Here is a 27,485-nt window from a genome sequence, read left to right on the forward strand (position 1 = left end):
CTTCCACCCATGCCATTAGGGGGTCTATTTCCAGGGACACCTGTTGGCTTCTGGTTCCTCCCTGGCGGTTGATGTAGGCCACTGTTATGGCGTTTCCTGACATGACTGACCGATTCTCCTCAGAGTCTGTGACTGAATTGTAGGCAGGCTAGTCTGACTGCCCGGGCTTCCAGTCGGTTGATGTTCCATCCCGACTCTTCCTTGTCCCATTGGCCCTGGGCCGTCAGTTCCTAGCAGTGGGCTCCCTACCCTCGTAGGCTCGCATCTGTGGTGAGCAAGACCCAGGTTGGTGAGGATAGCCTTACTCCCTTGCTCAGATGGTCTTCTTGTAGCCACCATAGGAGCTGGATCCGTACCTCCGCCGGCAGCTGGAGGCGAATGGTGTAGTCCTGGGACATTGGGTTCCATCGTGACTGTAGGGAACCTTATAGTGGTCGCATGTGGGCCCTTGCCCATAGTACGACTTCTAGGGTTGATGTCATGAGTCTGAGAACTTGGAGGTAGTCCCATAGCATGGGGCAAGTGCCATTCAACAGTTTTCTCAACTGGTCCATCACTTTCCTTCTCCTTGCAAGGCGAAGGATGACCTTGTCCTGTTGGGTGTCGAACCGGACTCCCAGGTATTCTAGTGATTTGGGAGGGCTGCAGGCAGCTCTTGGTTGTGTTGACGACCCACCCAACGTTCTGCAGTAGGTTCTTGACTCTGGAGGTCACCTGATGACTTTCTTCTGGAGATTTTGCTCTGATCAGCTAATCGTCCAGGTACAGGTGTACGAGGATTCCTTCTTTCCTCAGTGTCGCTGCAACTACAAACATGATTTTGGTGATCGTCCAAGGTGCAGTGGCTAGTCCGAAGGGCAGTGCTCGGAACTGGTAGTGGTGGTCCATGATCGTGAAGCTTAGAAAGCGCTGGTGGTCGTGATGAACCAGGATGTGCAGATCCAGGGAGGTCAGAAATTCTCCCAGCTGTACTGCCCTTAGGACTGAGTGTAGGGTTTCCATGCGGAAGTGTGGTACCCTCAGGTAGCGGTTGACAGACTTGAGGTCTAGGATGGGCCGGCACGTTCCCTCTTTCTTGGGGACGATAAAATAGATGGAATAGTGCCCGGTATTTTGTTGGTGCATGGGCACCGATGTTCTAGCCTTTAGGGCGAGCAATTTGGTCAGTGTGGTTTCCTCTGCCATCCTCTTGGAGGGGGAGTGGCAAGGGGATTTTACAAATTTGTCTGGGGGGATGCTGTGGAAGTCCAGATAGTATCCCTCTCGAATGATGGTTAGGACCCATTTGTCTGATGTTATCTCAACCTATCTTTGGTAGAATAGGGCAATCTTGCCCCCTATGGCTTCTTCCTGTGGATGGGTCTGTTGATTCTCATTGTGGGGTGTGGCTGGGGCCTGGACCTGAGCCGGCTTCCCTCTTGTTGTGTTTGTTCCGAAAAGACTGGCCCCTGTCTGCGGGGCGAGGTGCTTGCTATGTATTCTTGTACGATCTGATCCTCTGCCCTTCGATGTTAGGGGCCTGGGCTTCTCTTGTTCTTGTCCTCCGGTAGCCGAGGTACTGGGGAATCGCCCCGTTTGTCGGCTAACGTCTCCAATTCGCTTCCGAACAAGAGGGCCCCTTTAAAGGGCATTTTGTCTTGGAAGTCATGTCGGCTGACCAGCTTCGGAGCCAGAGTTGTCTTCTGGTTGCCACAATGATTGAGACGCCCCTGGCTGAGGTGGACACCGGTGGCACCGAGTGCGCCTGGAAGAAGAATTGCAGACCTTTAAAGAATTCCACCCAGGAGGGTTCCTGGGTCCATATTAAACCCAGCGGCATTCCCCGAGGGGCCGAGTTGGGGATAGAGAAGATCCGGGGTACTATCGGTGTAGCTGGATTCCTGTACTGGCTGGGGGGGGCCTTGTCCTGGTTCCCCCAGAGCCGCCTCGTACTGCAGGCACAGAGCATTAGCCTCTTCGTGTTGCGCAGCTCTTAGGTGGCAGGCTGGGCAGAGGGCTTGTGCCTTGGCTTTCTTGGCCGGTGGTGCCATGGTTTGTGCACGAAGGGTCGTTCAAAACAGGTCTGTGCATTTATACGCCTGCGCGTCGAAGATGTGCGTGCAAGCTGCGAAGATATACATACAGGCCACTATGTGCGCCCGGCACTGTTGGGCGTGCCGCTATGGGCCCAGCACCCTAGCGTGCATCGCTGTGTGCCCGGCCCAGATGCACGCACGGCTCAGTTAAGCGGACAGTACAGCGATGGAGGGGGGGAAATGGCGCTGATGACCAAGCGGGCAAGATGACACCCCCCACCCCCCCCGGAGGTTCTCCACATGGGAGGGACCCTCATACTGGATCAGGGTCTAGCCCGTACAGGGCTGATCAACCTGATAGGACAGACACCGGCTGGCAATCTGTGCAGCTATCTGAGCCTCGGAGACTTTAAGAAAAGTTTTCTATCTTAGCTTGTCTCGGCGTTTCGCAGTCTCCGGCTGTGGTGGGGAGAGGGGAAAGTACCTTTACCACCGCGCTCGGTATTGCACCAGCTGCCTCTCAGCCACTCCCATTCCTGGGGGCTAAGTCCACGCTGGGAACCGGCTACCGGACCGAGGCTTACCTCTGAGGGATCTCGGAAATCACCTCAGGAATTCTCGACTGGGGGATGGACCCTTAGGTATCACCGCAGGAGACCGGGGCTCATCTGTAGAGGTAAGATTATTTCTTCTTTGTTTTGGATTTTCTAACGCTGTGCACGCTAAGGAGTCGGAGAAATACTGAAGAGCAGAGCTTCCTGCATGGCTGCATATAGTACATGTAGGAGCACACTATACCCATTGGTCCTGAGTCCATCTGCTACATGCTAGGAAAATCACCTTTAGCGTAAGATCTTTCAGCATCGCCCTTTTTAGAGGCTCAACGGGTGCAGCACACAGAGCTCTGAGTACCAAGTTTAGGCTCTAGGAAGGACAAGGGTGTTTGACCGGGGGACGTAAGTGCTTTGCACCCCTAAGAAAACGAGCCACATCCGGATGCGAAGCTAACGTTATCCCCTGAATGGTACTGCGCAAACAACCAAGAGCTGCCACCTGTATTCTCAGGGAACTACACAATAGGCCCTTGGAGAGACCGGCCTGAAGAAAACACAAAGTATCGGCCACAGACGCCCGGATAGGAAGAATATCACATTCTACGCACCAAGATTCGAAAACTTTCCACACTGACATAAGCTAGTGAAGTGGACGTTTTGCGAGGTCGCAAAAGTGTAGTCACTACCGCGTCAGAATAACCCTTACTCCTCATGCTGCCTCTCAAAAGCCATGCCACCAGACAAGTGATCCGCTTTGTCAAAACAGACAGGCCCTTGATGTAGAAGGTTCGGAAAGTACTGAAAGCGCAGGGGCCCCCTCACAGTCAAATTGAGAAGATCCACAAACCATGGATATCTCGGCCATTCGGGAGTGAGGATGACCTCCGGCTGAAGCTCTAATCTTCTGAGCACCCTGCCGATCAGAGGCCATGGCAGAAAAACATACAGAAAAAGTTTGTCGGGCAGGGAAGAACCAGAGCGTCTACACCTTCTGCTCCTGTTTCCCTGCGACAAGCGAAGAAGCGTGGGGCCTTGGCATTCTGAAAGGCCATCATCAAATCCATTCTGGGAGTGCCCTATGTGTTGCAAATGAGCCGAAAGGCCTCTGCGGTTAGCTTCCACTCTCCGGGATCGAGGCAGTGACGACTGAGAAAATCCGAATGAACGTTGTCGACCCTGGCTATTGTGAGATGCCACAATGCTGACCAGATTCTGCTCCGTCCAGCTGACCAACTGTTGCGCTTCCAATGCCACTGGCCGGCTCTTGGTCCCTCCTTGGCGACATATAAGCCACCATGGTCGCATTGTCTGACAGCACCCTGACCGACTTCCCCTGGAATAGCGGTAGTCACACTTGCAATGCTAGACGTACCGCCCTGGTCTCCAGGCGATTGGACCACTGGCCCTGCAGAGACTTCCCCAAACTGCTCCCCAACTGGAGAGGCTGGCATCCGTGGTAACCACTGTCTACTCTGGCACCACCAAGGGAACTCTGTGGCACAAGTTGTCCGAGAGTAGCCACCAATAGAGACTGGATCTTGCGGAATCCATAAGAGGCAGGGAAGATGAAATTGTTCAGAGACTGGATTTCACCGAGAAAGCAATGCTGACTGCAAAGGACCATGGGATCAACTCCAAAGTAGATGTCAGAGTCGAGGATTCTCAAGTAATCCCAAACTCGGAGGATGTTTGGACAACAAGGCTTGAATCTGGCCCTGTAGCTTGACAACGTGATCCGTAGTAAGGAATATTCTCCTCTGTGTGTGTAGAACAGAGCCCCCAAGAACTCCAAGGATTGAGATGGCACCAGGCAACTCTTGGCAAGGTTGACAACCCACTCAAGCGCTTGTAATAGTTGAAGCACTTGGTGGACAGCCAAATGGCAAAGCGACTCAGATTTCGCTCGAATCGGCCAGTCGTCCAGATATGGATGCACCAGCAGGCCTTCCCTTCTCAGCTGTGCCGCTATTGCCGCCATTTTCTTGGTGAAGGTCTTGGAGGCGGTAGCAAGGCTGAAAGGCAGAGCTCGAAACTGGTAATGATGTCCTAGAATAGAAAACCTCAAACTTCTGGTGGGCGGTCCGAACTCCGATGTGTATTTGTGAGATCTAGTGAAGATCTAGGAAGCTAGGAACTCTCCCTTTCGAACTGAAGCAATGACGGACCGCAAAGTCTCCATTTGGAAGCAGAGGATCTGAAGACATCTGTTGACCTGCTTTAAGTCGAGAATGGGCTGGAAGGTTCCCTCTTTCTTTGGTACAACAAAATAAATGGAGTGTCTGCCCTTTCTTTGCTCTGCCGGAGGAACAGGCGTAATCGCACCGAGCTCTAGAAGGTACTGCAGTGTCTCCTGTACCGCCAGGTGCTTTGTCTCGTAGTCGCATGGGGAGACTAGAAAGTGGTGGCGAAGGAGACTTGCAAAATCTAAAGTGTAACTGTGTCTTATCACGGAAAGGACCCACTGGTCCGATGTCACTTTGGTCCATTCCTCATAAAAAAGACAGTCTGCCCCCTACTACCGGAACCAAAGAATGGACCGGCCTCACATCATTGTGAAGGCTTACTGCCTTGTGCAGACTGGGAGTTTCCAAGCCTTGTAAAGCGCCATCCGCGAAAGTTCTGAGACCAGGACTGTTGCCTGTTAATATTTTGCCGAAAGGAGGAAGTGGACGATCGTGGCGCATGTAATCGTCGACCCCCACGAAAGCGAGACCTAGAAGAAAAAGAACCTCTTGGCCTATCTTCAGGTAGCCGGTGAGCCTTATTCTCTCCCAGAGACTGAATCATGTCCTCCAGCTCATTTCCAAACAGCAACTTGCCCTTAAAGGGCAGAGACCCCAGTTGAGATTTGGAAGAAACATCTGCAGACCAGTTAACCACAACAGTCTACGTGCCGAGACAGCAGAAACCATTGACCTGGCAGAAGTCCGTAACAGGTCATAAAGGGCATCTGCACTGTAAGCGATCGCAGCTTCAAGACGCCCAGCCTGAAGAGCTTCCCCTTCAGACAGCGAGTTGTTGACCTGTAGCTGTTGCACCCCTTGAAGGCCAGCTCTCAAAGAAAAACTGCTACACATCGCAGCTCTGATTCCAAGCGCTGAGACCTCAAAAATCCTTTTGAGCTGAAGCTCCAGCTTTCGATCCTGTAAATCCTTGAGGGCCGTGGACCCCGTAACTGGGATGGGGATCTTTTTTTGTGACTGCTGACACCGCAGCATCCACCTTGGGGACTCTAAGAAGGTCCAAAGCATCCTCTGGCAGAGGATATAGCTTATCCATCGCCTTAGTAACCTTCAGTCCTAAAGCAGGGGTGTTCCATTCCCAGAAAAGCAAGTCAGTGACCGAGAAATGAAAAAGGAAGGAGGACCACCACCCAGGCCCAACAACAGCGGATCCATAGATCCCAAACGGGATTCCTCTTGGGGAGCCTCAGTACCCAATTTCCCCAAAATAGCAGGAGTAAGAGGCCCAAGCTGCTCTTTTCTAAACAGACAGACCACCTTCGGGTCATCTCCATACACAGCACCCTGCTGCTGGTCCGTATCCCCTTCAACCCCCTGCAGAGGCTGGAATGGCAGGTCCTGATCATCTGGGTCCGAAGAATCTGAAGATGTATCAGTGTCATTCTGTGGCGCCACTGACCCTAATGGACGCCTCACTTTAGAGGGCTCAGTGCTTTCCGCAGGCTTGGACCTCTTTCTGGACTTGGGCAATGGCTCTGAGAAAAAAGATTTTTCAGCCATCCTCTTCTTAAAGGCCTTATGTAATAATAAAAACATCTAAAGAGGAAGCTGAATCCCCATCGGGCTTTTCCTTTGCAACTCTTGAGCCAAGCCCCACTGATTTGCCCCCCCCCCTCAGGGGCCATTTGTTGAGGAGACAAAGGCGGTGGGAGACTCCCCTCCCCTGCCGCAGTAAGCGCTGCTGATTTGAGGGAATTCAAAATGGCACCAGATCCAGTGCTCAGCGGGAGGAGGAGGCTGCAGCTTACCAAACGCCTGGGTGACCGTGTGGACCCGAACTACGCCCCCTCCCCCCCGGGGGCCTTGGAGGCTGCCCCTGGAGAGTCGTGCGCATGTCTCGCTGCACGCACAACAGGCTGACTTCTGTGGCAGCGGTAAGGAAAAAAATGAGCTTCACACTTTTTAATTTAAACCTTTTAAATACCTGTGAAAAACGGCAGCAGAAGCCCGACTGGGACAGCAAGGAAAGGGAGAGTCCAGGAAAACAAACAGAAAATTTATTTATTTGCTCCTTCTCCTGGAGAATCCCCCACTGCGGAGAACTTCTGAATCTTCGTCTGTCCTGGAGTACGCTTAAGGGGAGTCTAAGTTCCCTCCCTTACCTTCCACTTTCTTTTAGTGTATGGCATTTGTAGTAAGAGAGAATCCCAAAAAAACAGTGACAGTCAGGAGCTCGTCTGAACATGTCCTCTCTTCACAACACCATTTTGTTCTCCTAGGACTTTTTTTTTTTTTTTAACAAACTTCCCCGGCAGCCTATGGGTCCTGGGGTGAGTGAGCCGGGCTTCCCAGTATCTCACCTAGCGCTGCTACAAGGTGGCAAGAGGGCCCTCGACCCCTAGCGGCAGCTGCCTCAGAAACCAGGGGGGATGGTCCCCTCAGGACCTGGTAACCCCCTGGGAGGCTGACTGATGTCTTCCTGAACTTTTTCCTGTTTTTTCTCTTTTTTATTTTTATTAAGTAACCAGAACAGACTGTAAGTTTTGCACCTCCACCATCTGCTGGAGACAGAGAAATACTGACAGACTATAGGTGGCACCTTAGGATATAGGGCAGAGTCTGTCAAAACATCTGTCTCCACCTGCTGGAGGGGAGACAAAACCCAGGAGTCTGGACTGATCCGGGTACATACAGGGAACTTGATTTTGTCTCCATCTGCTGGTAGGGGAGCATAAACCCATTGGTCCTGAGTCCATCTGGCTACAAGCTAGGAAAATGTCTGCTGCTCTGGATGTATGGGAATGTGACTTCTGTCAAGTCTAATCACTCCCCTTTCCGAACAGCCACTGTGATTACTCACCTGCAGTACCGCAGTGACCTTCAGCTCCAGAATGGGCCGAAAGGTCTTATGTTCTTATGCAGGTACCCTCCTCCTTTGGAACTACAAAGTAGACAGGGTACCTTCTGAGGCCCTGCTCCTGTGAGGGAACCAGTATTATAGTGTCAAGACTTTGCAATCTTAATGTTTCTCGCACCGCCTCCCACCTGAAGTGGGATGGGTAGTCTGACACTACCTACGCCTCTGACAGGATGTGAAAATTCTAAGGTGTAGCTGCCTCTTATCACCTCCAGCACCCATTGAGCGGTGGTGATCCTGGACCATGCTTCGTAAAACAGGGTTAATCTCCCCTGGTGGCCTCAACCGAAGAGTGGACCAGCCTGGTCTAATGGAGAGGCCTTACCTCCTTGTGAAACTATCGCGAGAAGGCTTATATGCTCCTCAAAGACTGCCACTTTACCTCTTGTCTTTGGGAGGAAGTTGTTGAGCTCCTTTTGTAATGAAATTTCTTCACATCTCAAAAAAGAACGCAAGGTGGAAAAGTCTTCTCGCCGGCCAACTTATTCCTCTTTGATTCTCCCAAGTGCTTCATCAACTGCTCAGGATCTTCCCCAAACAGCAGCTTTCCTTTGAAGGGAAGATTGCGCAGCTTTGTCTTGGACCATACAGCAGCTGACCAAATATGCAGCCACAACAGTCTCCATGCTGCAACGGCAGAGACTATTCCTGGTGGAAGTCCTGACCAAATCATACAGTGCATCTGCCATCTAGGCCACCCCTGCTTCCAAACTCCAGCCTTTCTCCTGTGCCTTCTACATATTGCAGACAGGCCTGCTGCTTGCGGCTACTAAACATCGCTGCTCGCAGATTTAAAGCCAAGACCTCAGACACAGGCAAAAACCAGGATGTTTTTCACAAGCTAACCATCACAGGATTCTTCTTTGGCTCCTGAGCCACTACAGTAGGGCCTTCAAAATGAAACCAAATATTTCTTCCCTGTGAAAAAGCTGAAACATTGTCTACTGTGGCTCTGCAACTGGGGGAATCTTCCCCTCTTGTACAACACCGTGTCGGGATCCTCCACTGAGGAGTCTGCAGAAGGAATCCTGCTTGTCCTGTTGGTGAGGGGATGAAGACTCCCTTGACCGCTGTCCTGGGCGATCCAGAGATTCCATGGGAGACTGTTCCTGCCCCTTACAGAAAGACTGCAGGCCCAGAAAAACAACCCATAAACTGGTGGAAAGATCCATTCCCTGAGTAGGCAAGCCCGTTTTTGAGCTCATCCCTGTACGAAGTGGCAGGAAAGGCAGTTGGGAAGACTCCTCAACCCCCCCATCCCATGAGGAGTCGCTGCCACATTTCCCTCCTGTGAACTGGAAGCTCATGAAGTCCCGCTGGGACAAATTCCCCTGAAGCGACATCCTCCTGAGCCTCAACAGATTTTTGGCAAATGCTGAGGGATCGCTGGGGGTTAATTACCCTCATATGGCAGGCAGAGCAGATGCTCAACTTCTTCCTCCATTGCTCCCCTGATGCCATCTCTCATGCAGTAGGAAAAATGGTTGCCATGGCCTACTTCAGTGGCAGCACAATGTGCACGTCAGAAAATGGTGCCTATGTGTTCCTGACCTGGCTGCGGCACACTGACCAGCTCCAAGGAAAGCACATGCCTGCAACTGTTCTCAGTGCAGCCCACTGCTGCTGTGGCTAGAACTCAGGCCAGCAAGCTCTGACTTTTTTTCTTTTCGGGTGGCTCTGCCTGCCTTGCTGAAGAAAGAAAATGGCCTGCAGCAGCAGTCACCAGCGAAGCTGGGGCCAGAGAGTTGTTAGCAGCAGGCGTCACCAGCGAAGCTGGGGCCAGAGAGTTGTTAGCAGCAGGCGTCACCAGCGAAGCTGGGGCCAGAGAGTTGTTAGCAGCAGCAGTCACCAGCGAAGCTGGGGCCAGAGAGTTGTTAGCAGCAGCAGTCACCAGCGAAGCTGAGGCCAGAGAGTTGTTAGGGCTGAGCCCAAGGCCTCCTTCCTGTACAGGAACTCTCCCCCCTGTCAGGAGGAAGACTAGGGCACCAGCCTTCACCTCATTCCCATCCATGTCATCAGACACTCAGCTTTAGCTCCTTCCCTCAGTTATCGCCTCTTCAATCCTGGCAGGCCAAAGCCCACAAGCAAGGATGTCTGGCCATCATCTGCTAGAGACAGAGAAATACTGTCTGAGCTACATCAGCAGCGTGACGTTCTCCATCTGCTGGGGGGCATGCACAACCCATGGTGTGGACTGGCTTGCCTGGATACAGAGGACACTAGTGGTTCTGCTCTGTGCAACAGGGTGTAAGAGTCAAAACTGCTACATGGGCTAAAATCACATGTACCTTAAGCATCTTTTATCTAATTCTTGGGATCAGTAACCCTAGTCTAACTGTGAAGATATCTAGTATTCATGTCATAAACCCCACACTGGCAATAAAGGGCACATTCTCGTGAGTCTCTTTTCAGCCATTTGCACACAATGATGCAGGCAGATTGATTGATTGAAAAATACAACTTTATTTGTCTTCCAGCTGTGGTCTCTCTAAGGCTGGAATCTGTAAATGCTTTATCCACCAAGAAGTTCAATTTTCACAGCTGCGGGCAGTGAGCTGCCACTGCCTTAGTTAGCCTTACTAGTGGTGTCCCAAACTATTAACTAGTTGCATGACATCTTTTTTACACACACAGATCTCTCACTAAAGCCAGGGCTGCATTTTCTTTCGTTTCAGCTCCAAGTTCAGCGGAACAGAAGAAGTTTGGGTGAGCCAGCCTTCCACACCAAAGCTGGCGGGGACCTCGGCTCCAGTGGAATGTAGATATTAAAAATTCCCCTGTCTGCCTATTTAAAATAAAAGTGACTGGTGGAGAAAAACGAGTCTTCCTATTTTTTTTTCAGTATTTGAACAAAATAAATCACTCACGACAATCTCCTCTTCTCCACCGCAAATCACAAGTTAATTCACCATTACAAGTTATCTGTTGGAAATTTTACCCACTCACTCCGCCTTTTCTGTACAAAGTCTTAACACTACTCTTTTTACAGGCTTCACTCCTTCCTCCTCTTCTTGCCCTCATGCTCGTGCTCCTTGGAGCGGCCACTATCCGAGGGCCGCTTGGAACCGCCGTGCTGTTTGGCTTCTTCTAAGAACTTATCCAATCCAAAAGGATCTTCCTCAAATTGAACAGGTCCTTCCCGGCGCTGCCTGCGGTCAGAGCCAGAAAATTCCTTATCCGGAACAAACCTACAATAGGAAACAGAGAGAGGAAGTTACTGTAGCTTTGGACAAATCGGCTTATGCCATTCAGCAAAAGGAGCACAGATCCCTGGTGAAGGTTCTCTCTGCTAAGGTGTACATTTTACATGGATTAGTCACTTACTATTAAAAGGTCTAAGCAACCCACAAAATAAAATAGTCAATTTCCAAATGTTGTACATAGCAAAACATGTATTATAGCTTGGCGTGAGTCCTGAGCTGAGAGGGGTACCTTACCTTCCAAATAGTAATGTTCAACCTGCTGTAGTTAACAGTAAAAACCTCAAAGTGACCACCAGTGTAAACAGCGATCCGCTGAAATCCAGAGCAAATCAAAAGCAGGAAACTGCTCTATCACTGTGTGAAAAAAAATATTTTTTTAAAGAATTAATTACTAGAGGGATTTTCCTTGTATAATCTCAATTATTACTCAATGTACCTACACCCTGTGGATCTATTGATTTTCTAATTATTGAAAAAAACCTAAAGAAAAAAAATATTTTTATGAGGAAAGTAGAAGATTTCATATATAGTGTAGGTTATAATCATCAACCTCCTACCACCTCCAAAAGCAAGATGTTTTGCAATGTATTAACATTAAATTGAATATTACCTTGAAGATCACATCTATCAAACCACAGATGTCATTGAAATTATTGGGACTTTAATGTTAATACATTGCAAAAAAAAAATCTTGCTTTTGGAGGTGGTAGGAGGTTGATGATTATAACCAACAATATATTGGTGCTGGGACACCTACACTATATATGAAACCACCTACTTTCCTCATAAAAATTTTTCTTCTTTAGGTTTTTTTCAATAATTAGAAAATCAATAGATCCACAGGGTGTAGGTACATTGAGTAATAATTGAGATCATACAAAGAAAATCCCTCGAGTAATTTAATTCTTAAAAAAAAATAATTTTTCACACAGCAATAGATTAGTTAACAGTAAGCCTTTTTAAACAAGGTTTTCAAAAGCCCTCTAAATGTTTTTATCCAGTCACAGAGTAGTAATTCCACAGGAAAGGAGTTCCATAAAATTGGACCTGTGATTGAGAAAGCAGAATCCCTGGTCCCAAAGAGACAAACACATTCAAAGAAGGAACATCAGTGATAAATATGCCAAATAAAAAAGGGCCGGTGCAGGCTTTGTATAGGAAGCCCTATAAAACAAGACTGAAGGAATTTAATATATATACCCTAGAACAGGGGTCCCCAACCACCGGTCCGCGGACCAGTACCGGGCCATTGGGGGTTTTTTGCCGGTCATTGGCTGCCGCTGCTGCGGGGCTGAAGACCTACCTCCTCCAAACCCACAACCCGAAAAGCAAAGTAGCACGTGGCGGCTGAGCGGTGAACTATGTTGCCTGAGCCACGCGGGCAGAAAGGAGGAGCCACTGCAAGTGCTCCTCCTACTTCATGCTGGAGCCGCGCGGGCAGGAAGTAGGCGGAGCTTCAGCCACATGCAGAAGAGGAGCATTGCGGCCCGAGAAGACCAGGGCCGCTGCAGAGCCCACACTGCAGCGGCCCATGAAGAGGAGGCCCAGAGCTGAGAGAGAGACTGAGGGTCTGTAGAGTGTGTATGTCTGCGTGTATGAGACGAGTTGAGAGATTGTGTGTCTGTGTGTGAGAGTGAATTGAGAGATTGTGTGTGGGAGTGAGGACCTGAAGGTTTGCAGAGAGCATGTGAGAGTGAGAGCCTGTGCTTGAGCAAGACAGCATATGGGAGTGAGAGAGCCTGTGTGTGAGAGTCAGACAGCATGTACCAGTGAGAGACTGTATGAATGATTGTATGAGAGAGAGCATGTGATAAGTGAGAGCCTGTGCTTGAGCAAGACAGCATGTGGGAGTGAGAGAAAGCCTGTGTGTGTGAGTCAGACAGCATGTGCAAGAGAGAGACTGTATGAATGATTGTATGAGAGAGACAGCATGTGACAGTGAGAGCCTGTGCTTGAGCAAGACAGCATGTGTGAGTGAGAGAGAGTCTGTGTGTGAGTCAGACAGCATGTGCCAGTGAGAGACTGTGTGTATGAATGATTGTATGAGAGAGCATGTGAGAGTGAGAGCGTGTGAGAGAGTGTGTGTGTGAGAGAGAGAGAGAGAGAGAAAGCATGTGAGAATGAGAACCTGACTGTGTGTGAGGGAAGAAGACAGATGGAGAGAAAAGAAATAGGAAAAAAGGCAATATAAAAGGAATTGGCAAAAAAATAAGAAAGGGAAGGTGGGGAAAAAAAAAGCCTGTGACCAACCGATTAGCAAAGTAAGATAAGACAGCAGATGTAAAAAAAATAAATTACATGTGCCAATCAGTAAACAGTAATCTTTGGGAATGTGCAAAGAGTAGCACTTTCTCTATGCGCATCTCACAATGTACGAGGCAGCAAAATGGGCTTCAGTGCCAGTAGCAGGAATCGGCACCTCCCCAATAGCCACACGGCAGCAGTGACAGCGGCAGCAGAGGAATGAGAGAGGCTCTGAGGTTTGAGGGATCCAGTGAGAGTGAGAGCATGAGTGTGTATGAGAAAATCCAGGGGAGTAAGAGTTTGTGTGGAGGGGGAGAGAGTGTCTTACAGCCTGAGAGTGTATCAGTGTCTGTGAGAGCTAATGGTTGGGTATAAGAGCATGAATGTGTATGTATGTGACAGTTTGTGTGTGAGAGAGAATGGACATTCTGAACCTATGGTGAGTTGAGTTACATTCACATTATAAATGTCATAATTAAATAAGTATGCACTAAAATCCAACCCCATCCATAACCCCGCCCCCATATGACCAAAGCCCCGCCCCTGCCCCACCCCCACCCCGCCGGGCCATGGAAAAATGGCCTTGCTTGAAGCCGGTCCCTGGTGCAAAAAAGGTTGGGGACCACTGCCCTAGAATACAGACATTCAAACCCCTAAAAGATAATAATGTGCACACAATATGAAGCTCCAGGAGGACAGATTTAGGAACAATGCCAACACCAGAGCATGTTGGATGCTTGGAATGCTCTCTCCTAGGAAGTGGTGAGATTTCAAGGAAGCATGGGATAAACAGAGGAGCCTAGTGGCAAGAGAGAGGTAATGAAGGCACTGAGTGACGAGATGGCATGGGGAATCCTACAAGGAGCAGCAGTTGCAACCCTAACGGGGACTCGGGGCTGGGTTTCATGTGGGGATTTCATCTACTTTGCATAAATGTGCATAAAATCGCTGCCACCAGGCAGTGGGGATGGGCCTTTAGGTCTTCATCTGCTGACATTTACTATGTTAAATGTTACATGGATAGATTCTGTGGGTGGATTCATACTTAAATGGTCTCAAAATATTGTAATATTTTGAGACCATTTAGGTATGAAAATTCTGCATATATAGAAACAGAATATGCTAAAATAAGAGCCACCTAGGCTACCAATTTCATTCCTGCTGCAGTACCATAGACCCCAGTGGATCTCTGGTTTGCCCTTTGCTTCTTCAGCACTTACTCCATGCCTTTTTGAAATCATGTAACTGCTTTTGCATCCACCACCATTTCCACTGTTACTCTTGATTCTACCTCCTTAGATCCTCATCATTTCCTGTTGCTCTAGAACTTCCTTTCCACAGAGAAAATATTTTCTTCTTGTACATTGAATGTCTCCATCATGCCTACAATAGTCATGAAAGGTTGAGAAATACTGAGTTGGGTAAACCAAGAGAGGTTTACCCCCAACAGTACTATTAGCATCTTCCCAACCAGTGTGGATTTTTTGTGGGGAAATCTATACTTACCTGATAATTTCTTTTCCTCGAGTCCAAGCAGACCGGTCCATATATATGGGTTATGCTCCCTGACCATCAGATGGAGACAGAGACTAATGAGCTTGCTGATGCCATCCTTGATTGGCACCTGTGTTGATCTCAGCCTGCCAGTATTATCTGTAACAAGCTAAAAGTTCAAACCATTCAAACCCCATAACACCAAAAGGATGCCTGGGCCGAAAAGACTGAGACCCACCCAAAAGTCTAGCACTCTGCAGGGTTGAAGTCGTCTGAAACCTGTAGTATGGCCTCTCGCACCAAATGAGCGCAGTGCCTGCTTCTTACCTTCTGGCAGTTGAGGAACCTGGGGGACTCAACCCACTTATTGGCCATTTTTTCCAACTCACTCTCAAATAAGAATGATCCTTTAAAATGAAATTTCATAAGATTAGGCTTTGAAATTGCATTGGCCGACCAATTTTGCAGCCACAGCTGCTGTCTGCCCGCTATCACCGAAGCCACCCCTCTGGCAGACGTACAGAGTAAGTCGCAGCCTGCGTCCGCCGGTTCCATCACTGCTCTGGAATTCAATCGACCTGAGACAGACGCTAACAGTGCGAGCCACAGGGAGCAGAAAGAAGCTATTACCAAATTAATGGCAACTGCTTCAAAAGCCTGCGTAAGGATAGCCTCAATTCTCCTATCCTGAGCATCCTTCAATGCCGCTCCTTCTTCTACCGGAATGGTTGTCCACTTGGTGATGGAACACACCAGTGCATCCACTTTCAGAAAACGCAGCTGCTCTCTCGCCACCGCATCCAGGGATACAGACTTTCCAAGGCTCATCCCTCTTTAAAATTAGCTTCAGGAGCGCCCCATTCAATATCAATCAGCTCTTGAATAGCATCCATAATGGGGATGAAACATGATGCTTTAGGCAAAGTAAGCAAAATAGGATTTCTCTTTGGCTCAGAAATGGGATCAGTACCCAGTACTCCCAGCATCTTCACTGTCTGAGAGATCAGCACCGGCAAATCATCTCGATGAAAGAAGCGCAACAGAATTTTCCTATCCTCCAGGCAGTAAGGATTGCCTTCCTCATCGGTGTGACCCACAACAGGCCAAGACGCCTTCCGACGTTTACCTGCAGCACCAGCCTTGCGGGATTCCGCAGCCTGTGATCCTGAACCTCAGGTTTGGCCGGCTCTGCCGAACGTGTCTGTGGAAAGGACTGCAGTCCCTGAAAAAATTCCACCCAAGAGACGGCAAAAGGGTCCATACCAAAACCAGGGGTCATCAGTCTGGCGCCCACTGAGTTGCCATCCCCTGCTGATGAACCAGATAGGGGAGCCCCAAACCCAGGTGAAACTTGATGTGTGTGTCTGAGCTTGAGACCAACATGGAGACGGCAACTGACCCAGAATTCTCTGCTATCTTAGCCTTTCTGGCTATGTGAACTTTAAATGCCCAACTGAGCCTGACCTAGAGGAATTCCAAGGACATCTGGACAGCATTTGAAGTTGGCGACAATTTGTGATGCCTAATTATAGGGTCACAAGAGCAGAAGGCAACGGTCAGAATCTCAGACTAGAATGTCATTACAGGGGCATCTGTAAACACAGCCTAAGATATAACGATTGCCCTGAACAGCAAGATTGTAACAGGAGAAAGGATTATCTAAAGAGTGATGGTAAATGGGCCCCAACTTGGAGAACTGGTCAGGGTAGTTTAGGGATACTCTATCATGCTGTTGACATGACAACCTATGTAAATGATACTCCAGGTGGTCATGCAACTTAAGAATTTCTGACCTAGTACTGTATTGTATTTTACCTATATAAGAAGGATCAGTTCATACATACAGATGAGATACTGGTTGCTCAGTTTGTCAGAGAACTGGCATCCAGCAGCTCCCAAGAATACTTATATTGCTCAATATAAAATTATACTTTCTACAAAATCAGTATAGTGTTCATGTGACCGTAGAGAAGCACCATAAGCGTGTTTGGCGCATAACAAACTTCTGACAGTTCCCCCCCTGGATGGGCTCAGAAAAATCAGTTGGAGACAACTCACCTTCAGCCTCCAAGTAGCACTTATAAAAATTAGAGGGAACCCCCCTGGCTGGGATGCCCGAATATTGCAAGGCGTCATGGAAAAAAGGACATCCAGAGATAGCACGCTCAACCTCACAAGCGTTGAACAATTGTACTATCCAATAGTGCGTCCTTACCCACCCAAAATTTAAGATATATATATACACTCTCCGTTGAATGCATGCACAAAACTTAGACATCCAAACACGTGGTCCAGATGGATACTTAGCCTGGATCTGCAGGTGCGAAAAGACATCCGGCACTGCTTTTGCGGGCGACTTGTGCAGAAAAAAGCATGCGAACACCATTGCGGCCTACCACGCGGTTTTCCAGGGACGCCTGAAAGCAGGGCCTAGTCCAAAGGGCTGCCCAACCTTCCAAAACTACCATGACTCCCCAAGTCCCCCACAGAGATGGGAACGCATGTCAGATCGGCGACCAGAAACAGAAGCGAGGAGAGGAATACTTAATTTTCATCTTCTTACTCTTTTTTTAAACTCTTTACCTGAGCTCAGTCTGCCCCAGCCGAGTACAGAGTCTGTTTCCGGCAGTGGGGGGAAAGGGCTAATGCCTTTACCACCGCGCTCGGCTTCCTGCACCTGCTAGCCTCTCAGCTGATTCTATGCCAGGAACTGGCTACCGGACCAAGGCTCTCGACTGAGGGAGGGATCACCAGATATCACCTGAGGGAGGGACCATAAGGTATCACCTCAGGAGAAGCGGTTTTTCCTTTTCTTTTGAAACAAGCAATCCTCAGTGGGGAGATGCACGTCCACCATCTCCTGGAGACGGAGAATACTGGCAGGCTGATGTCACTGCAGGAGTGTATATATATATATATATATATATATATATATATATATATGAGCAGTGCCAGAATCAGAGGACTTCCAGCTGACTGGAATGAGTTTAGAATTACCCTTGCTTTTCTCACCTTCTCCTCTCCCTCTTTTATTCTGTCTGTATTCTAACCCTCTGTCTAGTCTCTCTGCTAGGGTATACTTTCTCAGCATTCAGACAGGTTACTCCACGACCAGTGGGTTATGCACCTCTACCAGCAGATGGAGACAGAACAAAGCTGGCGTCATGGTGTATATATATATACACCATGACGCCAGCTTTGTTCTGTCTCCATCTGCTGGTAGAGGTGCATAACCCACTGGTCGTGGAGTAACCTGTCTGAATGCTGAGAAAGTATACCCTAGCAGAGAGACTAGACAGAGGGTTAGAATACAGACAGAATAAAAGAGGGAGAGGAGAAGGTGAGAAAAGCAAGGGTAATTCTAAACTCATTCCAGTCAGCTGGAAGTCCTCTGATTCTGGCACTGCTCAAATAAAGGAAGGAGAAAAATGTGGATCTGCTAGACCCAGGCCTAAATTCAACTGAGGGTGGGAGTACTAGACTTTCACCTCAGGAGCAGTCCTAAAGAATGCTTGTTCATCTATTCAGGCCTCAGTTCACAGCAAAGGAGGCTTGCCTACCGCAGAGAATACAGACAGGCAAGGGTGCCTATAAAGGATGGCATCAGCAAGCTCACTAGTCTCTGTCTCCATCTGTTGGCTGGGAGGTATAACCTACCGTATGGACTGGTCTGCATGGATGAAACGGTAAAAGATGTTTAAATTAAAAAGTGGAGCACATGCATTTTCACATACATACTTCTGTCAAATTTCATTCCTGCCCTGCAGTATCACTCTGTTCTTTCAGTTCTGACAACACCCCCTCTCCCCCTCCCCCACACACAGCTCGCTCAATGCAGCCCATACCTACCCTGCAGCACCTGCTATTTCAATACTGAGTCACCCCTCCCCCCCCCCCCCCCAATACACTGCCAATCCTGACTAGCTGCACTCCCTGCAGTTCTAGCAATGACAATCCTTTATTCTTTAATAGGTCACAGTATTTACGGGAACTTCTATGCCTGACAAAGAATTACCTGCTCTTGTTCCTAGATGTGGGTAAAGAGTTTAACTAGCTCATGTCAGTGGAGCACATTAACATTGCAGATAACAGCAAAAAAAAAAAAAAAAAAAAGCCAACCAATCCACCCAACCCCCCCCCAAGGATATATCCCCGCTGCAGAGAGTAACAACTTGAAAGATCTCTCTCCTTACCCTTAGGCAGATGAGCATACACCCAGCATCTCCTCATGCCTAACCACAGAGCTCTGGAGTAATCATAAATAGTTCCTCAATCCAGCAGGACTTGGACTAATTACTGTGCTTACAGTCCCGCTAGTACTTCTAACAGCTCCTGTTACTCACTTTCCCAAGCAACTCCAACATCGGTTGAGTAGTTTGAATAGGTCATTTAAACATATGCATTAAGCGATGATTCTGCTGTCACTGAACTATTTTTGCAATGAAGGATCCTCTGTGCAGAAACAAACGGTTACAAATAATCCTTACCCACTCCATGACACCTTTCAACATTAGAAGGATGGGGCCTGCTATAGGCAATATTATGGTATTTTCAGTCTAATTTTGGCTCACATCGAGCAACTCCATTTCAAAATGAATCTAAAAACAAGTTTGCTAAAGCAGCCAGTGTAACCGTCCTTTCCTCACCTGCTGGTCTTCATCAGTGTGTCCAAGTCGTCACCAAACATGTCTTTATCTGCATTTTTGTTGGGCCTGTAGATGTTCTGGGCCATTTCCTTACCACTTTTCCATGGCTGGTCATAGACATTATAGACCTCATCCTCTCCGCCAGCAAATCCACTGTCCATACCCTGGGGGATGAGAAGAGTTACAGGCACTAGTGCTGTGTGATCTCGCGCAGGAAGGACTTCCACAGGACCAGAATCCCAGCAGCGTGAGCTGCCCAACACCGAGTCAAGGGATCCAACCCTTTCACTGTCCAAGGATAATATGTGCAGCTTTTCACAGATGGATTTCACAGGCATGCGAGAGCCATCCCCATTACCCGCACACGCTCACTTCATCACATACCTTGCTCTGGTTGAAGAGCCTCTGGTCATACTGGACCTCACTGGATGTTCGGGGATTGGGCACTCCTAGGGCAACAAGTTCACTGACATCTCGTTCTTCGTTTCGCTGTAGCCTTGACCTGAGGTAAAAGGTGAACATGAACAAACTGCTCCACTGATGTTCCCTCAGCATCTCCCCCACCGCCCCCCCAGCTGTCTTCCAGTCGTTACCCTCCATCCCCAAGCGCTGCCAGTCACAGGGGGAGGGGTAGAGAAGGGATTTGAGCCTTCATCCTACAACACAGCTTTTCCACTGCAGCTTCCTGTACGCAGGCCCCAGAACCCATCCCTACCTATCATGCACTGGTTGCATACTAACAATTTGTAATGCCAGCACATTTTGAAATGTGCATATTAGAAATGAATTTGAATTTGCTATGGGGGGACATGCTTTTCATTGTATTCAGTGTTCTCTATTCTTCACAAAGACTGATAAAACTTTAGAAAGCAGTATTTCTGCATAGCTGACCAAGGTGACTGTGGCAGGAATGCAGGACGCCTCGCACCCAAGATACTCTCAGATTTTCCTCTGTTATACTCTGGCCCCATATGACAGGGCAGTTATTTTTCCTTCTCTTATGGCTCTTTAGGCCCTCCTCTCAGGAGCCTATGCTCTGTACAAGGCCCACAAGGGTCCCTGAGCACCTGCAAGCACAGGACCCCGAATATAAATGAGAATTACACAGAAAGCACACGTACGTTGCAATACTATAGTGGGTAAATTGTTGTTTGGACTGTAAAGAAGCAATCTTCTTTGCTCTAATCTAGTAAATGGTTTAGCAGGTACCTCTTGTCAGGGGCAGCTCGAGAGAGATTGCGGTCATGCTGTCTTTCTTTCCGACGATCATGGCGGATTTCATCCCGCTCCCGCACTTCACCATCCTCTGCACGGAAACTCAGGATTAGTATTTAATACTACAGCACCATACAGCACTAACACCATTCAGAACCAGCCTGACTGCCATCTCATTCCTGATCTACCATAACTGCATCGAGTATAGCCACATGCACCATCCTGCACGAAATTAAAGCTGGACACTGCCATGATGCTCGTGCTCAGAAACAGGCGTTAGTACCACACTAATATCTAACAAACAGTATAGGGTTGTGGAAAGAAGACAAGAGGGGGATGTTAAAAGAGAAAGGCCCCAAAATAAACCCAACAGGGGAGAAGGGAACCCACAAGAGAGGAAGGTTAAAAAAAGAATAAGGGAGGGAGAATTCCACAGCCCGGGAGACCTGTCCACCATTGCAAGAACCCTGTTCAAAAGTCTGGACCCCCCCTAGATCCCAGGACTATTATGTTCAACCCTGGGAGAACTAATTAGGACTCTCCAATTTCTAGTTACATGGCTTAAGCTCAGAGAATACTTGGCAGGCTGAGGTCAGCACAGGACCCTATGAAGGAGTGATGTCAGCAAATCTGTGTCTCCATCTGCTAGTTAGAGAGCATAACCTATGTGTCCGGGCTGCTCTGGCTAGCTGAAGACAAACAGAATATTCAACGAAAGAAGGAAAAAAGAGCCAAGAAACAGGCAAGTACACATTTTAAAGAACCAGGTTAATCCTGTAACTTTTCAACTGTGCCCCACCTTCAAAGGACACGGCTGTGCAGAGAAACAGGAATTCTCTTTACCATTCACTGCCTGTCTTTATCACCTGCATCAGTCGGGACTGAGGACTTCTGCTTCTTGGTGACCAGCAGCACAGGCAGGAAGCAGCAGTGTCACTTCCTCCTTCCCAATAACAGCTAGCAGCAATTGGGATTTATTTTATTTATTTTAGTTCATCCTTTTCAATGGTTTCTCAAGGCTAGATACAATCACGCCCAGGACATATTTCCTGTCCCTAGAGGGCTTTTAATCTAAAGGAATACATTTTTAAAGGTGTTTCATGCGTAAAAAGGACAAATAGATGCATTACTCTCATGTGTTATTTCATACATGTCGAGCCTATACTCTCATGTGTTATTTCATACATGTCGAGCCTATACTCTCATATATTATTTCATGCATGTCGAGCCTATACTCTCATATATTATTTCATACATGTCGAGCCTATACTCATGTTATTTCATGCATGTCGAGCCTATACTCACGTATATTTCATGCATGTCGAGCCTATACTCATATGTTATTTCATACATGTCGAGCCTATACTCTCATATATTATTTCATGCATGTCGAGCCTATACTCTCATATTATTTCATGCATGTCGAGCCTATACTCATGTTATTTCATGCATGTCGAGCCTATACTCACATATATTATTTCATACATGTCGAGCCTATACTCACATATATTTCATGCATGTCGAGCCTATACTCATGTTATTTCATACATGTTGAGCCTAAACTCACATGTTATTTCATACGTCATAAGAACATAAGAAAATAAGAAAATGCCATACTGGGTCAGACCAAGGGTCCATCAAGCCCAGCATCCTGTTTCCAACAGTGGCCAATCCAGGCCATAAGAACCTGGCAAGTACCCAAAAACTAAGTCTATTCCATGTAACCATTGCTAATGGCAGTGGCTATTCTCTAAGTGAACTTAATAGCAGGTAATGGACTTCTCCTCCAAGAACTTATCCAATCCTTTTTTAAACACAGCTATACTAACTGCACTAACGACATCCTATACTTGCGTATATTATTTCATACATGTTGAGCCTAAACTCACATGTTATTTTATACGTCGAGCCTATACTTGCGTATATTATTTCATACAAGTCGAGCCTATACTCTCACATGTTATTTCATACATGTTAAGCCTATACTTGCATATATTATTTCATACATGTTGAGCCTAAACTCACGTTCCCTATACGTACCAGATCAGTCCAGACTCCTGGGTTATGCCTCTGCAACAGCAGATGGAGACAGAGCAAAACTTGGCGGGCTCTGCCATAAATACCAGGGTGCCACCCACAGCTTGCCAGTATTACTCTGTCTCCAGCAGATGGTTCGGGTGCATCTCCCACAGTCTGATTAAAAAAAAAACAAACCCCCCCAACAATTAAAACATAGGAGATAAAGGTTTAGTTAGTTAGGGCTGGGCAATGCTATTTCTGCAGCATTTTCAGCTCAGCCAGACCTAGGATCTGGACTTAGGCATCGAAAGAAAAATTGGTTCTTACCTGCTAATTTTCGTTCCTGTAGTACCACGGATCAGTCCAGATTCCTCGGTTTTGCCTCCCCTCCAGCAAATGGAGACAGAGAAGTTTTGACTGACTCTGCCCTATACCCTGAGGTACCACCTACAGTCTCTGTCAGTATTAATCAGTATCAAAGCAGAATGGTTCAAGACCAAATTAACTATATACAAATAACATTTCCTGAACTGGCTCACAAATCCCAAGTGGGAACAGAACCCGTTGAACACTGTGAACAAAAACTGATCTGCAGACCCAAATTGAACAAATGCTGAACGAGCGGACTCTCCGTCCCTGTATGCATAAAGTGAGTGGGACTCTGGACTGATCCGTGGTACTACAGGAACAAACATTAGCAGGTAAGAACCAATTTTCCTTTCCCTGTACGTACCCGGATCAGTCCAGACTCCTGGGATATACCAGAGCTTTCTTACCTGGGTTGGGAGCCAGAGAGGCCCGCTCGGAGCACTCCTTCTCCAAATCCCCCGGAAATCCAGCCTGTAATGCCTCGCGAAGGTGTGTAAAGACTTCCAAGTAGCCGCCCTGCAAATCTCCTGAGGCGAGCCTTGTTGGCACTCCACCCAGGACACTGCCTGCGAACAGGTGGAATGGGCACGAATCCCAATCGGTAGGGGTCTGCCACGCAGTAAATATGCTTAACTTATAGCCTCCTTCAGCCATCGGGTTATCGTAGTCTTAGATGCCGAATTACCTCATTTTGGACCTCTCCACAGCACAAAAAGATGGTCAGACATAGGAAAGCTGTTTGTAACTTCCAGATAGCACAGCAAAGCCCTGCGAACAGTCCCTAGAAAGGGGATCAGACCAGTCCACTTCTAGAAAGGACGGGAGCTCCATCAATTGATTCAAATGAAAGGAGGACACAACCTTTGGAAGAAAGGAAGGAACCGTTCGTAAGGAGACTCCAGACTCAGAAATTCTCAAGAAGGGTTCTCTGCAGATGCGATAGCTACCAGAAAAATCACTTTTAACGTTAGATCTTTCAGCATCGTCCTTTTCAGAGGCTCAAAGGGCGCAGCACACAGAGCTGTGAGAACCAAGTTTAGGCTCCAGGAAGGACAAGGGTGTCTGACCGGGGGACGTAAGTGCTTTGCATCTCGAAGAAAACGAGGCACATCTGGATGTGCAGCTAACGCCACCCCCTAAAATCTACTGCGTAAACAACTGAGAGCTGCTACCTGCACTCTTAGGGAGCTACACGACAAACCCTGGAATAGTCCGGCCTGTAGAAAACACAAAATATCTGACACCGACGCCCGGGTAGGAACTACGAGGTGGTCCACACACCAAGATTCAAAAACTCTCCACACCCGAACATAAGCCAGGGAAGTAGATGTTTTATGGGATCTCAAAAGTGTAGCCACAACTGTGTCAGAATAACCTTTGTGTTTCAAACACCGCCTCTCAAAAGCCATCCGCCTGTTCTAAACAGATGGGTCCTTGGTGCAGAAGGGCCGGGAGATCCTGAAACTGCAGACTAGATCTGCAAACCATGGACGTCTCAGCCACTCTGGAGCTACAAGGATCACTTCTGCCGGGTGGAGCTCTATTCGCCTTAGCACTTTGCCGATCAGAGGCCAAGGTGGGAAGGCGTACAGCAGGATGTTTTTCGGCCAGGGAAGAACCAGGGCATCCACTCCTTCCGCTCCTGTCTCCCTGCGGCGACTGAAGAAGCACGAGGCCTTGGCATTCCTGAATGTCGCCATCAGGTCCATGCTGGGTGTGCCCCACGTATTGCATATGAACTGAAAAGCCTCGTCGGCCAATTCCCACTCCCTGGGAGCGAGACGGTGACGACTGAGAAAGTCTGCATGAACGCTGTCGACGCAGACTATCAGGTCGATACAGTACAGGACGCATATGTTAGCCCAGGTTTGGACGCGCGTTTTCAACGCACTAGCTTTACCCCTTATTCAGTAAGGGATAATAGCGCGTCGAAAACGCGCGTCCACCCCCCCCCCCCCCCCCCCCCCGAAACTAATAGCCCCCGCAACATGCAAATGCATGTTGACGGACCTATTAGTTATTCCTGCGCGATACAGAAAGTAAAATGTGCAGCCAAGCCGCACATTTTACTTTCAGAAATTAACGCCTGCCCAAAGGTAGGCGTTAATTTCTGCTGGCGCCGGGGAAGTGTACACCCTCCGACTTAATATCATACAGATATTACGTCGGAGGCCCCAAAAGTAAAAAAAAAATTAAAAATCAGTCCGTGGCCCGGAAGATGGACGTTCAATTATGACGGCATCTGTTTTCCGAACCTGTGGCTGTCAGTGGGTTTGAGAACCAATGCCGGCAAAATTGAGCGTCTGCTGTCAAATCTGCTGACAGCCGCCGCTTCTGTCAAAAAGGAGGCGTTAGGAATGCACTAGTGTCCCTAGCGCCTCCTTTTACCACAGGCCCTAATTTGCATAGGCCACCCTCCTGAATTGCGCGCCCAGGAGAGTGGCCTGCGCTCGCCCGCTCTCCCGCGTGTTTTTCTGTATTGGCCTGTATGTGAGAGCAGCAATGCTGACCAGCTGCTGCTCCACCCAGCTGATCAACTGTTGAGCTTCTACCGCCACTGGCTGGCTTTTGGTCCCTCCTTGGCAATTGATATAAGCCACCATGGTCACATTGTCAGACAGAACCCTGACCGACTTCCCCTGGAGGAGTGGAAGGAAAGCTTGTAACGCTAAACGCACCGCTCTGGTCTCCAGACGATTGATCGACCACTGAGATTCTTCCCGGTACCATTGTCCCTGCACAGATTTCCCCAGACAAATCGCTCCCCAGCTGGAGAGGCTGGCATCTGTGGTAACCACTGTCCATTTGGGCACTATCAAGGGAACCCCACGGCTCAAGTTGTCTGAGACTGGACCTCGCAGAATCCATAAGAAGAAGGGGCAGATGAAATTGCTCGGAGACTGGGTTCCACCGGGAAAGCAATGCTGATTGCAAAGGCCCATGGCACTAACTCCAGAATGGAAGTCATCGATCCTAGGACCCGCAAGTAATCCCATATTCTTGGAGGATGCTTGGACAATAAGTCTTGAATCTGTCCCTGCAGCTTGACAATGCGGTCTGTGGTAAGGAACACTCTCCCCTGAAGTGTGTCGAAGAGGGCTCCCAGGAATTCCTAGGACTGGGAGGGTACCAGATGACTCTTGGCAAGGTTATTTTATTTATTTATTTATTTGTTTTTCTATACCGAGGTTCAATTAGACATATCACACCGGTTTACAGAGTAACAAAGGAATTCTATAAGAATTAGGCTTATTTTACATTGTAACTTCGTAACATATGTAACAATATAACAATATAACTTGTGGAGTAAATAGGCAGTAGTATAAAATTATAAGTGGGATATAATAATAATTATTATTATTATTTATTTCTTTTATATACCGACATTCAATCGAGATATCACATCGGTTTCCAGATAACCAAGAGAATAGGGCGTAGTCCGCCCTATTTTACATTATAACATGGTAACCAAAAAAACAAACAAAAAAAAAAAACAATTATAACATATTATAACAGTGGTACATGGAACAAAAGGTTATAGGATATAACAAAAGGTTATAGAAAATAACATATGTACATGAATGTGTTGTTGATAAAATAAATTTAGGATTAGGGACTTGTTGGTAAGGTAATTTAGGAATAGAGGTGGGGGGGATGAGGGAAGGGAGGGGGGAAGGTGGGGTGGACATTACAGCTTATTTTACACTGTAATTATTTGTACTACACTGTAATCTTATTTTACATTGTAAATTGAAAGGTTGACCACCCAGCTGAGCGATCTCAATAGCTGAAGCACTCTGTGGACCGCTGAATGGCAAAGCAACTCTGATTTCGCTCGAATCAGCCAGTCATTCAGGTATGGATGCACCAAGAATCCTTCCCTCCGGAGTTGCGCTGCTACTACAACCATTATCTTGGTAAAGGTCCTGGGCACGGTGGCATGTCTGAAAGGCAGAGCTCGAAACTGATGACGTCCCAGGATGGAAAACCTTAGGAACTTCTGGTGGACGGCCCAGACGCTGATGTGTAAATACGCCTCCGTCAGATTCAGCGATACTAGAAACTTCCTTTTGCACTGAGGCAGTGACAGACCTCAGAGTCTCCATGCAGAAGCGGGGCACCCAAAGGCATCTGTTGACCCGTTTTAAATCGAGAATGGGCCGGAAGGCACCCTCTTTCTTGGGTACCATGAAGTAAATGGAATAGCGGCCTCTTCTCTGTTCCGCAGGAGGAACTGGCGTAATGATGCCGAGCTTGAGAAGGTGCTGCAATGTGTCGCGCACCGCTCTCCGTTTCTCCTCGTAATTGCATGGGGAGACCAGAAACTGGACCCGAAGGCGACGTGCAAAATCTAAAGCGTAAACTTGTCTTATCATGGTGAAGACCCACTGGTCCAACGTCAATTTGGCCCATTCCTAGTAAAATAGAGACAGTCTGCCCCCTACAACCGGCACCAAGGAATGGACCGGCGTCACTTCATTGTGGAGACTTAACCCCAGGTGCAGACTACGGGTTACCGGTTCTACCAAAGCACCAGCCTCGAAAGGACTGGGACTATGACTGATGTCTGCTCGAATTTTGCCTAAAGGAGGAACTGATAGACCAGGGAGTTCAAAATCTTCGATT

General features: G+C 48.0%; 2 protein-coding genes across 4 annotated transcripts in view; one reads left to right on the plus strand and one right to left on the minus strand.

Annotated features, from left to right (window-relative positions):
- The window catches only part of SLIRP (SRA stem-loop interacting RNA binding protein), a 37,743-nt gene extending 27,256 nt beyond the window's left edge, over positions 1-10,487 (plus strand). The window contains exon 4 of the mRNA XM_029597672.1: positions 10,345-10,487. Within this exon, the coding sequence (XP_029453532.1) occupies positions 10,345-10,431 (87 nt within the window). The 3' untranslated portion in view covers positions 10,432-10,487. The remainder of the gene's footprint in view (positions 1-10,344) is intronic.
- Positions 10,109-27,485, minus strand: part of SNW1 (SNW domain containing 1) — a 111,636-nt gene continuing 94,259 nt past the window's right edge. For 2 of the 3 annotated variants that reach the window (XM_029597669.1, XM_029597668.1), the window contains exons 11-14: positions 20,466-20,562; positions 19,641-19,758; positions 19,257-19,420; positions 10,109-10,857 (exon numbers count right to left, since the gene is read on the minus strand). In XM_029597669.1, the coding sequence (XP_029453529.1) occupies positions 10,662-10,857; positions 19,257-19,420; positions 19,641-19,758; positions 20,466-20,562 (575 nt within the window). In that variant the 3' untranslated portion in view covers positions 10,109-10,661. Of the gene's footprint in view, positions 10,858-11,106; positions 11,185-19,256; positions 19,421-19,640; positions 19,759-20,465; positions 20,563-27,485 lie in introns of all 3 variants that reach the window. The other variant, XM_029597670.1, reaches the window with a different exon arrangement.

This window comes from Rhinatrema bivittatum, chromosome 4 (genome assembly GCF_901001135.1).
Source record: "Rhinatrema bivittatum chromosome 4, aRhiBiv1.1, whole genome shotgun sequence".
NCBI lineage: Eukaryota > Metazoa > Chordata > Amphibia > Gymnophiona > Rhinatrematidae > Rhinatrema > Rhinatrema bivittatum.